This window comes from Pinus tabuliformis, chromosome 3_2 (assembly GCF_031772625.1).
Source record: "Pinus tabuliformis cultivar Carrire ecotype Pingquan chromosome 3_2, CPIR1, whole genome shotgun sequence".
NCBI classification, from domain to species: domain Eukaryota; kingdom Viridiplantae; phylum Streptophyta; class Pinopsida; order Pinales; family Pinaceae; genus Pinus; species Pinus tabuliformis.
Window position 1 is genome coordinate 202436294 of NC_142302.1, and position 13936 is coordinate 202450229.

The following is a 13936-nucleotide window of genomic DNA, read 5'->3' on the forward strand; positions in this document are numbered from 1 at the left end:
CATCAGATATGAGAGAAGCTGCATTTAAAGCTTCAGGAAAAGAAGAACTCAATGAATCAGGACATATTTCAGAAGGAGAAGAAGAAGCAAACTTTGTCAAGAACCTTCAACGGGGCTCTGGAAGATTCAGAGGTAAACTACCTTTCAAATGTTTTTCTTGTGGAAGATTTTGTCATTATGCTGCCAAATGTCCTCATAAAGGTAAGTTTGATAAAGGTAATGAATCTGCAAAATGGAATAGAAAACAAAGTGTAAGTAAGAAGAGCTACTATACGCATGAAGATAGCGATGACTTATCAATTAGTGATGAAGATGAAAATAGTAATGACTATAGAATTCTTATGGCTTTTGAAGATGATGATTTCTTGGATGATTTAGATGAAGATGACCTTTATGAATAAATATCTAAACTCAAAATCTGTTTAGAAGAAAAGAATATGATTATAGATACTTTGACATTCCAACTTACGGAAAGAGAAAAACAAAATGAAAAACTAGAATGTGAAATTGTGGGTCTAAGAAAGGATACTGAGAAAACAAAAGCTCTCAATCTTAGATTTGCTAAAGGATCATAAAACTTAAATGAAATTATCAAAGTGTAGAGATCTCCTCTGATAAAGACAGGTCTTTGATACATTGAAGAAGCATGTCAAGCACAGAAGCCGTCAACCTCCACTAAAAGCTATCTTGATGCAGCAAAGAGCAGTGAACAATTTGAGAATTGTTAGCAAAGGAATAAAGCAGATCACCAGGTAAATTAGGCTCAATTTACTTCAAGGATGAATAGAAGCTACAGCCAATCTCAGGTAAATCATACTCAATCTGCTTCAAGAATGAATATCAATAGAAACTACAATCACCAGGTCAGTAGATTCGATAATCGCAGGAACTTCTTTAATGTACAATGTTTTTCATGTCATAACTTTTGACACAAAGCTGCTCAATGTGTTGCTTACAAGACCATCATGACTAGAGAAGCATGAAATCAAAGGAATGTGCCAGGGATCATGAAAAGGTCCTAGAATAGCTTTTCTCTTCTTGAAAATGAAATAGAATGCTATATCTACAACAACTTTGGTCATGAAGAATTTGAATGCAGGAGTAAATTTCGGCAAACATCTCAGAAGGAGCAAACTCCATTAATACCCAAAATATGGAGAAAGAAAGAACCACAAACAGAAAGATGTGGCATAGCCTTGTATGCAGAAGGACAAGAAAATCAGTGGTACATCGATAGTGGTTGCTCAAAACATATGACAGGTGACAAAGAAAAACTTCACTCATATAATGCCTTAGAAAAGGAAAAGAAGGTCTCTTTTGGAAATGACACTCCTGCTATCATAAAAGATAAAGGCTCTGTTTTCTTAAAAGAAAAGGTTAAAGCTGGGAATGTTATGTATGTTGATGGTCTAAAGCATAACCTGTTGAGTGTTAGTCAAATGTGTGATCAAGGAAATGAAGTAGTATTTCGATCAAATGGATGTGTTGTTTGTGAGCTTGATACGGGAGAAACCGTGATCAAATGTACAAGAACTCCAAACAACTTATACATACTCAAGGGAGGACAACAACAATGCTATCTAAGAAAAAATGATGAACACTAGCTATGGCACAGAAGATTGGGGCATCTAAGCTTTTCTCAAATAAGAAAAGCATGCAGATTCCTGGATGTTCGTGATCTTCCTAATATCAGCATTCTTGAAAATAAAATATGAAAATCATGTCAATTCGGTAAGCAAACCAGATCACACTTCCCTAAAAAGGAAGGATCAACTAGTAAACCTCTTGAACTTGTTCATACTGATTTATGTGGACCATCAAGGAAAAAGTCACCTCGTGGAGAAGAATACTTTATATTGTTCATTGATGATTTTTCCAGAATGTGTTGGATAGGTCTTCTAAAGCATAAAGATGAAGCATTTGAAAAGTTCAGAGTCTTCAAAGCCTTGGTTGAAAATGAATCAGATCGCAAAATCAAATGCCTCAAATCTGATCGAGGAGGTGAATTTACCTCGGATGAATTCTTTTACTTTTGTGAACAACATGGAACAAAAAGGAAATTTTCCACCGCAAAGACTCCTCAGCAAAATGGAGGTGGTAGAAAGGATGAACAGAACTGTTCAACAAATGGCTCATGCTATGCTAGATGAGTCTGGAATTCCTGCAACCTTCTGGGGTGAAGCTGCATTCACTGCCATCACTATTCTCAACCAAGCAAATGTTCGGGTAAACAACACTCAAACTACACATGAACTTTGGTATGGTAAGACTCCTACTGTAAAATACTTCAAAGTTTTTGGAAGAAAATGTTACATCAAAAGGGTTGATGAAAATCTTGGTAAGTTTGAACCCAGAGCAGATGAAGGTATTCTTCTTGGTTACTCTTCCCGAAGTAAAGGATATAAATGTTATAATAAAAGACTTCGGAAAATTATTGAATGTATTGATGTTGTGGTTGATGAAGCATGCACAAATCCAAAACAGATAAAAACTGAAGATTATGAAGAAGATGAGGATTATCCTCCCACATCAAATCACACTGATACTGAAGAAGAAACCAATGAAGCACCAGAGGAAGAGATAAGGGTAGAAGAAAAGACTCTGTCCAAGTATGTTCAGAAAAATCATCCAAAAACTCAAATTTTGGGATAGAAAGAGGCAGGTGTGCAGACAAGAAGAACTATTACAGAAGCTTCAAGCTATCTAGAGTTACTATCTTCCTCCGAACCTCAAAATGTAAATGAAGCATGCAAGGATGAATGTTGGGTCAAGGCCATGAATGAAGAACTTGAGCAAATTGAAAAGAATAATACTTGGGAATTAGTTCCTAGACCTCATGATAAGAATATCATAGGAACTAAATGGATATTCAAAAACAAGCTGAATGAAAATGGAGAAGTTATTAGAAACAAGGCCAGACTTGTTTGTAAAGGATATGCTCAACAAGAAGGTATAGATTTTGAAGAAACTTTTGCACCTGTTGCTAGACTTGAAGCCATAAGAATGTTTCTTGCTCTTTCTAGTTTTCAGAAATTCAAAGTATACCAAATGGATGTAAAATATGCCTTTCTTAATGGAGACTTAGAAGAATAAGTCTATATTGAGCAACCAAACGGATTCATTCTTGGAAATGATGCAAAACTTGTATACAGACTCAGAAAGGTTCTCTATGGTCTAAAACAAGCTCCAAGGGCTTGGTATTACCGTCTTGACAAATATCTCCATCAACAAGGTTTTTCAAAGGGATCAGCTGATAGCAATCTATATACAAAGATTGACAATAATAAATTACTAATACTTGTTGTTTATGTTGATGATATCATTTTTGGTAGCAATGAAGAAGCCATGAGTCAGAATTTTTCTTTGGTAATGTAGCAAGAATTTGAAATGTCTCTACTTGGTGAGCTTACATATTTTCTTAGTCTACAAGTTCCAAAAAATAAAGATGGTATTTTTCTGTCGCAAACAAAATATCTCAAACAGATCTTGAAAAAGTATTGCATGGAATATTCTAAACCAGTATGTACCCCAATGGTAACAAGATGCAGTCTCAGCTCAAATGATGAATCAGCAGCAGTACATCAACCAACTTACATATCCATGATTGGCAGTCTGCTTTATCTAACAGGTACCCGACCGGACATCATGCATGCAATAGGAATTGTTGGAAGATTCCAAGCAAATCCAAAGGAATCACACCTTCAGGCAATCAAAAGGATTTTCAAATGTCTTCAAGGAACACAAAAATTTGGTTTATGGTATCCTAGAGATACATATCTTGCACTTCATTCATATACAGATGCAGATTGGGCAGGAAGCATTGATGACAGAAAAAACACTAGTGGTGGTGCATTCTATATGGGTTCCGGATTAGTGTCTTGGTTCAGCAAGAAACAAAGTTCAATTACATTATCTACAGCTGAAGCAGAATATGTGGTTGCTGCATCTTGCTGCACACAACTACTTTGGATGATGAAAACATTGCAAGACATTCAGATCACATGTACTCCACCCATCTCCATTCTATGTGATAATACAAGTGCCATCAGTATTTCAAAGAATCCAGTCATGCGTTCCAAGACCAAGCACATACCCATCAAATATCATTTTCTACGTGAACAAGTGCTTGAACAAAAGGTCAAATTGGAGGATGTTACCTCCAAAGAACATGTTACTGATATATTCACCAAACCACTACCCATAGAGACATTTGAATATCTTAGACATAAGCTGGGAGTAGTTGCTACATCATCCTGCTATTTAATCCTATCTGTTTCAGAGAAAGGTTGGCATACGCGAGTTTCATGAAGCATAGTCATGTACATACATTGGTTTGTGTGGATACAAACGCATATATGTTGGTTTGAGGAAAAGCAGTGAGCTAGACTCAAGAAGAAAGGGGTCTGATATGGTTCAATGAATTATTTGCTCTGCTTGATAATGGTTACAGTCTGTGGGTGACATGTGGAAATATGATTGGTTGTTGATAACTTGATGTATATTTGATTGATGATGATACCTTGATTATATGAAATGATCATATCTGACAGTGATCATCTGGCACAGGTTCAGGTGGAGCATATACTTCTAATAATGCATTGTTGGCATTATCTTAGAAGTTCTTGGTACATATTCACTCAGATGTTTTTTATTCAGGTGGAACAGGGTCAGGGGGAGAACATGGTTGTTGGTCGGTTGTTGATTGACAGATGCTGCTACTGATAGTTGTTGATGACTATCATGGTCTTGTTTAAGATATTTGGTCTCTATTATATATGTCATGTATATCTTTTAATGAGAAGGTCATGAAACGACCTAATTTTTTAGCCCACTATGCATGGGATGGATGATGTAATGTTTCTTGTTTTTACATGTATAAACAATTAGTATATCCTTACTTGGTTGGGAGGATGAGTCAAACTTGGTATATCCCCACTTGGTTTGGAGATGGATGTATGTATGAGTCATTGGTGATAGGAAGGTCATTTATGATGTATGTATAGAGTCATGTTCTTCGTTTAGAACATCTTTTTACATACCTTGATTATATTCAGGGGTAGCATGGACTTGACCATGGAGCTCAATTAGCACACTTCAGCATATCAAAGAATTCAGCATGTACTCAGGGGGAGCATAACCCTTTGCCCTTGATGACAAAGGGGGAGAGTGAGCCAAGTGACTTGGGGTTGCCATCAAGTCCAAAGGGGGAGATTGTTGGCATTATGACACAGATTTGGCACTATGACACAGGTGTTTTCCTTGATGGAAACTCACTCAGATGACAGATCACAGTTTAGCAAGTTAACAACACAGAGTTACAGATCAGACTTCACAGGATGAGGAAAGAGAGGTATATGCAGGTTCACCTTGACAAAGTAGCGTATACATGTGGTTAACAAACCAAAAGGAGAGTATACGTACACATGCACTTTCACAGAATGAAAGGCATGTATATCTTGGAAAACTAAGTTTTGGTCCAAGGTATTTGGTCCATGGTATTTTGGTCCATGGTATTTTGATCCATGGCATTGGTCCAAGATATATGGTCCGAGGTATTGATCCTAAGTATTTGGTCCAAGGTATTGGTCCTAAGTGGTTTTGGTCCATGGTATTGAGTAAGGCCTAAGACTATAAAAGAAGGGGAAGATCATTAGGCCAAAGCACTCTCAAGTATTGAATATCTAATGAAGAGCAAGATCTAGTATACAGGTTATTGGGTTATGGTGCATAGCTGGATCTGAACCAAGGATGAACCTTAGCGCTTGATGAAGAAGAAGATCTAATGATGGGGCAAGATCTTAAGGCTTGAAGTGAATTATCTTTATGTGGTTTAATTATTTATCTGAATAACTGGCGCATGTTGTAGTCTGTAAATATGATGATCTGGGTATACCTGAAGTCTAGAATTGTTGTAATGTTTAAATCATCATTTACAGATATGTACGTAGGTTCACTTTAGAAAAAGCACGTATACACGCTTATTCTGCATATCAAAACAACGTATACATCTTAAATTTGATTTTCGGATCTGTACACAGGTTCGCCTTGAGAAAAGAGCGTATGCATGTAGGTTCGACACATGGAAGTAGCGTATAACTTAAAAAATATGTTTTAGCTACTTCTGTTTGCTGTTGTAGTGTTCTGGGTTCTGGCGTGGGTTTTGGTTACTGTATTCTGGTTACAACATTATGAAAGATCAGATTGAATGGTTGTCAAAGTGATTGATTGATTCAGTTGTGCAAAGGAGATTGGTTGATGCCGATATATTTGATGATTGAATGATGTTATTGATGGATCCAGTCTGAAGATTTATGAAACTTGGTCCCTAGATGAAAAGAGAAGGTTGTAGCATTCTGTAGGTCAGCACCTACGTACTAATAAACATATCAACTAGTACAAGATCTAGGGGGTTGTAGCTCCCTTCCAGGAGAAGCTGGAGAACGAGGGAAGGTTGTAACCTTATAGAGGTAGAAGCCTACGTACTGGTATAAGACTGCACCAGTACAAAAATTGTAAAAAGAAGTTTCTTATTATTAAAAAGAAGATAGAGACGATTGCAGCAAGTGGTTTTCACTCACATTGGGTTTCCACCTTATATCTTGTGTTCATGTGCATGATTGCCTGTTCTGTTTTTACTGCACCTAGTTACTGTTTATATGGTTCTAATGCACTGATTAAAGATCAACATATGATTAATTAGCTGAATCATAATTTTGCTGGATATATGCTAGTTGCCTTAAACATAGTTGTGTATACACGCGAGTTCCATTAACTAAAGTAGCGTATATGAATCTGATTATGGAAATGAAAAATTATTGACTTGCTAATACTGATTCACCCCTTCCCCCTCTCAGTATTATTTCCAACAGAACGTTGTGCCTGCAATGGAAAGATACCAGAAGAATGTTTCATGCTTGTACTGAAGTTTTGACCTTCGTGCAGGAACTCTAAGTCTCCAACCTATAACACTCTAATCCTATACTGGATTTGAGATTCCTCCACCAGATAATCAGTGTTTTTGCACTTGGTTTCTAGATTACTTTTGAAAAATAAAAAGTGTGTTAAGTGAAATAGAGTGCAAAGAAAAAAAAAAATGAAAGTAAATTCTCACAAGCGCAAAGATGCTTCAACCAAAATTATATTCTAAACAGGAAATGATTTTCAAAAGTTAAAGTATATCTTTCTTTAAAACATAAAACTCTTCTATATAATTACGGAAATTATCTGGTTGTGTAAACATGCTTTTCCTGAGATAGATGTGCATATAATTTTAGATCTTCCTTTTAATGTTTTAACTCAGAAGATTCATTTAATAATTAATCATGAAATTCAATCCTTTCTTCAAAGTATTGAATGCAAGCACAAACTTGTAAGTTACTACATCGTTTATTCCATATTCATCATAGCACAATTAAATCTTAAATGAAACCTCAAAAATTAATAATTCCCTTAGTTTAGAAGCAAACATCAATCTTGTAGGGAGGAGTAAAGAAATTTTACAAAAGGAAAGGAGTGAAAGACTTGCGAAACTAAACCAATGAAATCAACTTGCAGAACCAGAAATGCACTAGTACAAGCAATGTGCCTATATAGATCTTGCAGAAACGAAATCAAGCGTTACAAAGGAAAGCTTATGGAAATTGAAATCAAATAATTCTAAGCCTACACACCACGGATCCATAACACAATAATTATAAATGAAATCAAACCTGTGACTTGTGAGGAAAATATACAAAAATATAGATGTTTCAACATATAGAAAGGGGATTCCAATCTCATGCTTTTATGTCACACCTGAACTTTAAATTAAGTTAACACACCTTTAAAGAAAGGGAGAACGACCTGGGTTGACCATGCCCTAGCCAACTAGCTCGTTTCCCTATTACGAAATCAAGAAACACAATCATTCAAAGATTCATCACAATGAAAATGGAAAATGAAACTGTGTACTGGCGCATCCTTTATATTAGTTTCGGAATAAAAAATACATCTTGGATCTGCGATCTAGCCCAGAGAAGCAATACTCCAAAATAATTACAATCTCTTAGAAAAATTTTACCATAGCATCACTCCCTAATTCCTATCAGAGTTTTACATTATATACAAGCCTTCAATCCTATGACCATAACGAAATCATAACAGTAGCCTAACTAAGCCTTTCAACTGTTTAGAAAATACTAATCTAAGATATCTAGCTGAGGTCCTGATCTTCAATCTGCTAATTTCTCTCCTGCTCCAAACCCACCTCGAGGTCAACTGATCCTTTCCTAAAGATACACGTCGATTGGTGAGTTGTCACAAGAGTTCATGAATCCGCCAGCTGGTGCAGGAATCCTACCAACAAGCTATCACAAGAGTGCAGGAAACTGCCAACTGGTGCAGGAATCCTACCTGCACTCGACCATTCTATCACAATGATTAATACATTTGTTTATCAATTACTTTAGGAAATACCAATATTAGTTGCAAGGATAATTAAAGGTATAAAATCCATAAATAAGTAATTAAGTCCATGACAAGCCTTTAAATATGAAAATACAAACAGGGTGTAGGAATGTGCATGATTTCAGAGAAAGGTACAGGAATGAATAGATTCTTAAGTTAAAACAAAGGCTTAGGTCATGTGTCTAAAGTAGGATAGTGGTTAAAAAATAGAACAATTTAGCCCACCAACAACTCTTTCCTTCGGTTATGAAATGCAAAAACAAAAAAAGGGGCACTCGTTATGGACTTGCCTTTGACATTGTGAATGAATACTTTCTACATAATATTCTTCCTCCTTTATGATGTCATCAAATCACACTCCTAAATGTTCTACTCAACTATGGAACAATTACAATGCTAAAATAATGGAATCCCTTTTCTTCCTAGTTCCTCAATATTTAACAAAGCTTGATAGCTGTCTAGGGTTAGGATTTTTGCATGCCTCAACCCTCAATTATTGTTAGGTTTTGGACCTAACAACATAACTTCTACATATGAACTCTAATTGAGGTGATTTTCAAAATGTCTCTGGAAGGATTTGAACCCCAAACCTCCAAACTAAGAACTAACACTAAAATAAGCCTACATGCAATCCTCCAATTTTTCTTTCTAAAAGTACTAACACAAATGACAAATTATAAAAGAGTTTGTTTCTAATCACTTGTCTAATTAAACATTTTAAGAAAATATTTCAAATTTGAACATTAGTATGCCTAAAAAGTACTTAAATTTTTAAAATTGGATAAAATTAATCCAACATTAATATTAGACAATACTACTTTGTCATCATGCAAACTCTTTTGCCATAACAAAAAATTTAAAATTACACATTTTTAAAACACCTAGTCTAAGTAATAGATGAAATGGTCCTTTCTAGGTATTTTTTCAAGGTTAATTTTTCTCAAAATTCATTAAAGTTTTTCAGAAAAATTATACTACATTAAAGTTTTTAAAAGTACACTACATAAAAAAATTTAAGAGTGTTGAATTCATTTATGCATTCAAAAATACATTTTAAATAACACAAAAAAACAATTATTCAAGATTGTCTTCCAAAATTTCTGAAATTGAAAAAATAATATTAATTTTATAAAAACAAAACATTTTTGAAAAATAAAAATAAAAATAAAATGATACATCAAGTAAAGCATTCAACATTATCCATTAATTTTAGGAAAATAAGTAACAAATATTTGATGGTTAAAGTTTGTGACATATATTTTTGTTTCCTTATAATGTAAAATTTTAATAAAAGTAAAATCATATTTATATTATTTAAAAAAATCCAATAATGTTTTTCATATTAATTAAACTAAATGATAGGTATATTATTTGAAAAGAATCCAACAATGTTTACTATCTAAACCCATTTTTAAACCTAAGTCTAACGGTAAATACATCCCACCTAACTCTGACGCCAAATATATACGTGGATGGTAATCGAAGTAAAAAAATGAATGTATATTGTGGCACGGATGAGACGGAATGGCCAATTAAATAGCACCAGAGGGTCGGTATGAGAGTGAATGACCATTGAAGTGCACCAGTGGGGTCGATAATGTAAATGCCAAGTTTCAAAAAGCCATTACGTGCGGAAAGGGTGACGGTACGTGATACAGGTCGGTTGAGAAAGTCTTCCTCGTGCCGCTGCCTCTTATAAGAGACAAACGCTGCTATACGAATATCCCCCTTTCGGTAATATAACTTTCTACCATCAAATCAATTATTTCGCTGCAACGACCCTGCATATAATTGCACAAACCTAGCAGCAGTAGCTACTATTCCTTCTGTTTGTCCTTACACAATCTGGGGCGTATCAGACAGATCATGTCATACCGACAATATAGTCGAACAGAAAGTAGTTGTCAAACTCAACATTCCACCGTCACACAAGTTATATCAACCTCCTTACATTATTAAACGAAAGGGAACGACCTAATTGTTTACCAGACCACAGATTTAGACACACTTGCTCAACGGAAGGAAATGACCTAATTGTTTAGCAAATCATAGATTCAATTGGTTTGTTAGAATGAAAATGGGCATTAGGATTTATAGGATTATGTAATATATGGTTGAGAATTGGTTTTAAATGACTTGGTTTTTATTTTTTATTTTTTATTTTTTTAAACTATGAGATTTTAACTTGGTTGAGAATTGGTTTTGGTTTTCATTTTCAGTTATTTATAAGATTTCAAATTGAGATGTTATATATTAAATTTCACATAAATTAATTAATGTCTATTACACAAATCAATAGATATTTATATATATAAATTAATTAATGTCTATTGCACAAATTAATAGATATTTATATGTTTATATAGATATTTATATGTTTATAGCATTTTAGTGAATATTCTACTTCACTATAGGGACAAGATAAATAATGGTATTCATTTTGATATTCATATGCTTGGAGTTTAAGAACATTGTTTTCTTCAAAACTTCAATATTACCAAGCACTGTATTTTAGTGTAGCTATAGACTCATTCTAGGTAAAGAGTACACCCAACCTTAGTGACCTGGCACCTTGAGAGTTTGCCCTCACTAATGTTGCATTGAGGTATATCACCATATTTCTTGAGAGCATAATATTTGTCAAATTTTCTCCTCAAATCTTTGCCATTCAAGATCATTTTACCTTATTATGCTCTCCCTACTATGAGATTAAAAGAAGTTCATTTGTCTCTTCAAGATTAGATTGGTTCTCTCTATAAAATTATGGTTTATGAGGATTATAGATGCTTATCACTCAGTTTGGAGATGTTTAATCTTTGCCCATGACTCACTAGCATAGGAGTGTCATCGAGGCATACCAAAATTAGTTGAACCAACTTATCCAATTGGTTTGGAGGGAAAACTAGTTTTGCTAGGGGACCACTTCATGTCAAATCAATATCTAACAGAACCAATTCCATATGATGAAACTAGGAACCACCAAATTCTAATTATTTTTAGGCAATACATTAAGTTATTTGTAAGGATATACCTATCCCTAGGTCTCTCCTAATGCTATTTAAAATGACACTCCTCCATTAAATGGATTAGATTCATATGGATGTAAAAGTTTTCTTTTCAAAATTTGAATATTTTATGTATTTTTTGCCCATTTTTTTTAATTTTTTTTTTAACCATTTTAGGTCAATATACATTTTTAGAGTTTATTGGTCCATTTCTTATAACATTTCTCACTAGAGAATAATTTCCCAAAATAAAATGCACCATGTTAATTACCTCTTACTCTTGGAAAGTAGAAAGTAGTGAAAAAAAGTCTCATAACTAACATCCAAACTCTAATGAAAACATTGAAAAATGTCATAAATCTAAGTAGCACAACCATAGATATCAAAATACTTCTTCATGGTACATTTCATATTGAGAAAATTTAAAAAAAAAAATCATAAAAATTAATTAGATCGTAAACTTTATTTTAAATTATTATTATTATTATTAACTCTCTATTGACAAGTCATTGAAAATGAAAGTATTTTGATAAAAGTGACCTAATTAATATATAATAAATTTGGTTACAATACCATAAACCTATATCATGATTTATCAGTATAGCATAGTTATTTCATACATAAAATATTTTAAATATCTTTTATTTTAATTTAATTTAAAAATAAATAAAAATAAAAATATAACTATTTTTGAAATAAATTTTTACCCTCTATGGTTTAAAATATAAATCTCTGCTATCTTATTAATTATTATAATTAAATAAAAATTCTAAAAATATTTTTTTTGAAAATCATATATATTATCTTAAACTTAAATACATATACATTTCTGCTTAACCCTAAGTGCTAAAATAACTTATCGTTACTCGGCTTGGATTTGTTTTTTCTTCGTCTTTTACTTTTATTTTTTTTTATTTTTATTTTATTTTTTCTAACCTGGATTGTACTTCGAACATCCTCTGTCATATTTCTTGCACTCTTATAAACGAACATTGATATTGAATAGAGATTAATACCTACATCAATTTAAATTAAATTAAATACCAGAATTAACAAAATTGCAAATTAAAACTTAAAACTTAAAACTGAAGTTTGTCAACACAGATTCCGTAAAGCTACCAGACAATACGAAAGGGTAGCTTATCCCTGATTAGATGGCACCCTAAACGAGCGTAGTTGAAAATGCAAGCATCCACGCACATATATACCCACACCAACAATATTTTAACTCTGAATTCTATGATTATAAACACTGAGCACTCATGGAATCCAATTCGTGTGATTATGATAATGGTGCTTCCAAACAATCCGAGACTAGTTTAACTGTCTTTGATAAACACAAAAGGCCGATGCAGAAGCAGAAGCAGGGGCAGAAGTTGTCTATGGATCCTCAAAGTATTGCAGCAAGAAATAGGAGACACAAGATCAGGAGAAGGTTTAAAATACTTCAATCCATGATTCCAGGAGGCAAAAGGCTGGATACTGTTTCCATGCTCGAGGAGGCCATCCAGTACGTTAAGTTTCTCCAGCTTATGCACATTTGGCTTCAAGCTAGAATTATGCAGGGAAACTTGTGCACTACTAATTCTACATACAATGCTAGTTTTTTATACCCTCAGGATCCCTGCAACAGTACTGCATTTAATGTCCATAGTCATGGCCTATATAGTTTACCATTTGGGTATAGTTCTCTCCACAATTTTACAGATCAGGAGTCGGCCATCAGTCAGCATGACTGCAATCATTGCGGTTGTGTTCGTCCATATGATCCCTCTAGGCTCTGAGAAATTGTGTAATATAGCTGTATATTTAAAATTGTCGCCTTAGATATATCTAAATTTCGAGGTCCTGGGATGCAGTGCATGTTTGTCATGGTATTTACTCAACCATCTCTGAAATTAGAGTTCCTAAGAGCTCTCAGAGCTAGAGTGACTGGAAATGGATAAATTTATGTAATCCTAGTCCATCGTCGAATTAGTTATATTAATAAATTACAACAGATTCCATCATACATAAAAGTGGTTGGAATTTTTAGACGTTGCAGAGATTCAGAGATGCATTTTTACCCTCCATTCACTTTCCTTCTCCTAGAAATCTCTCACAATCATTGGCTAGAAGATCGTATTTCAAACCTTTTAATTCATGTTACTCTCAAGTTCATCTTTCTGTATTTTATGGGCTCTGCCAGGGGATGACGCCTTTAGGGTTTATGCTGTGAGATTTCACTACCCATCGATCCAATCGAGGCAGGAACTACAATATTCTATTCAGTAATTAGATATTAGCATGGATGTCTTTTAACCCTAGATTTATCACGATCTTAGAGATGTCAAAAACGGTGAGGTGTACATTCATTCATGCAACTACAATATTCTATTCATTAATTAGATATAAGCATGTATGTCTTTTAACCCTAGATTTATCAAGATCTTAGAGATGTCAAAAACGGTGAGTTGCACATTCATGTATTTTGACCCAGATTTGTC

General features: G+C 33.9%; 1 protein-coding gene across 1 annotated transcript; it reads left to right on the forward strand.

Moving 5' to 3' along the window:
• Positions 1-12605: 12605 nt before the first annotated feature.
• On the forward strand, positions 12606-13497 carry LOC149180465 (uncharacterized). The gene has a single exon (XM_089418177.1). The coding sequence runs from the start codon at positions 12713-12715 to the stop codon at positions 13232-13234; it is 522 nt and encodes a 173-aa protein (XP_089274303.1). The 5' UTR covers positions 12606-12712; the 3' UTR covers positions 13235-13497.
• Positions 13498-13936: the final 439 nt, after the last annotated feature.

Excerpts from the sequence above, each read along its gene's own strand:
- LOC149180465 (XM_089418177.1), top strand. The coding sequence starts at position 12,713 with ATGGAATCCAATTCGTGTGATTATGATAATGGTGCTTCCAAACAATCC.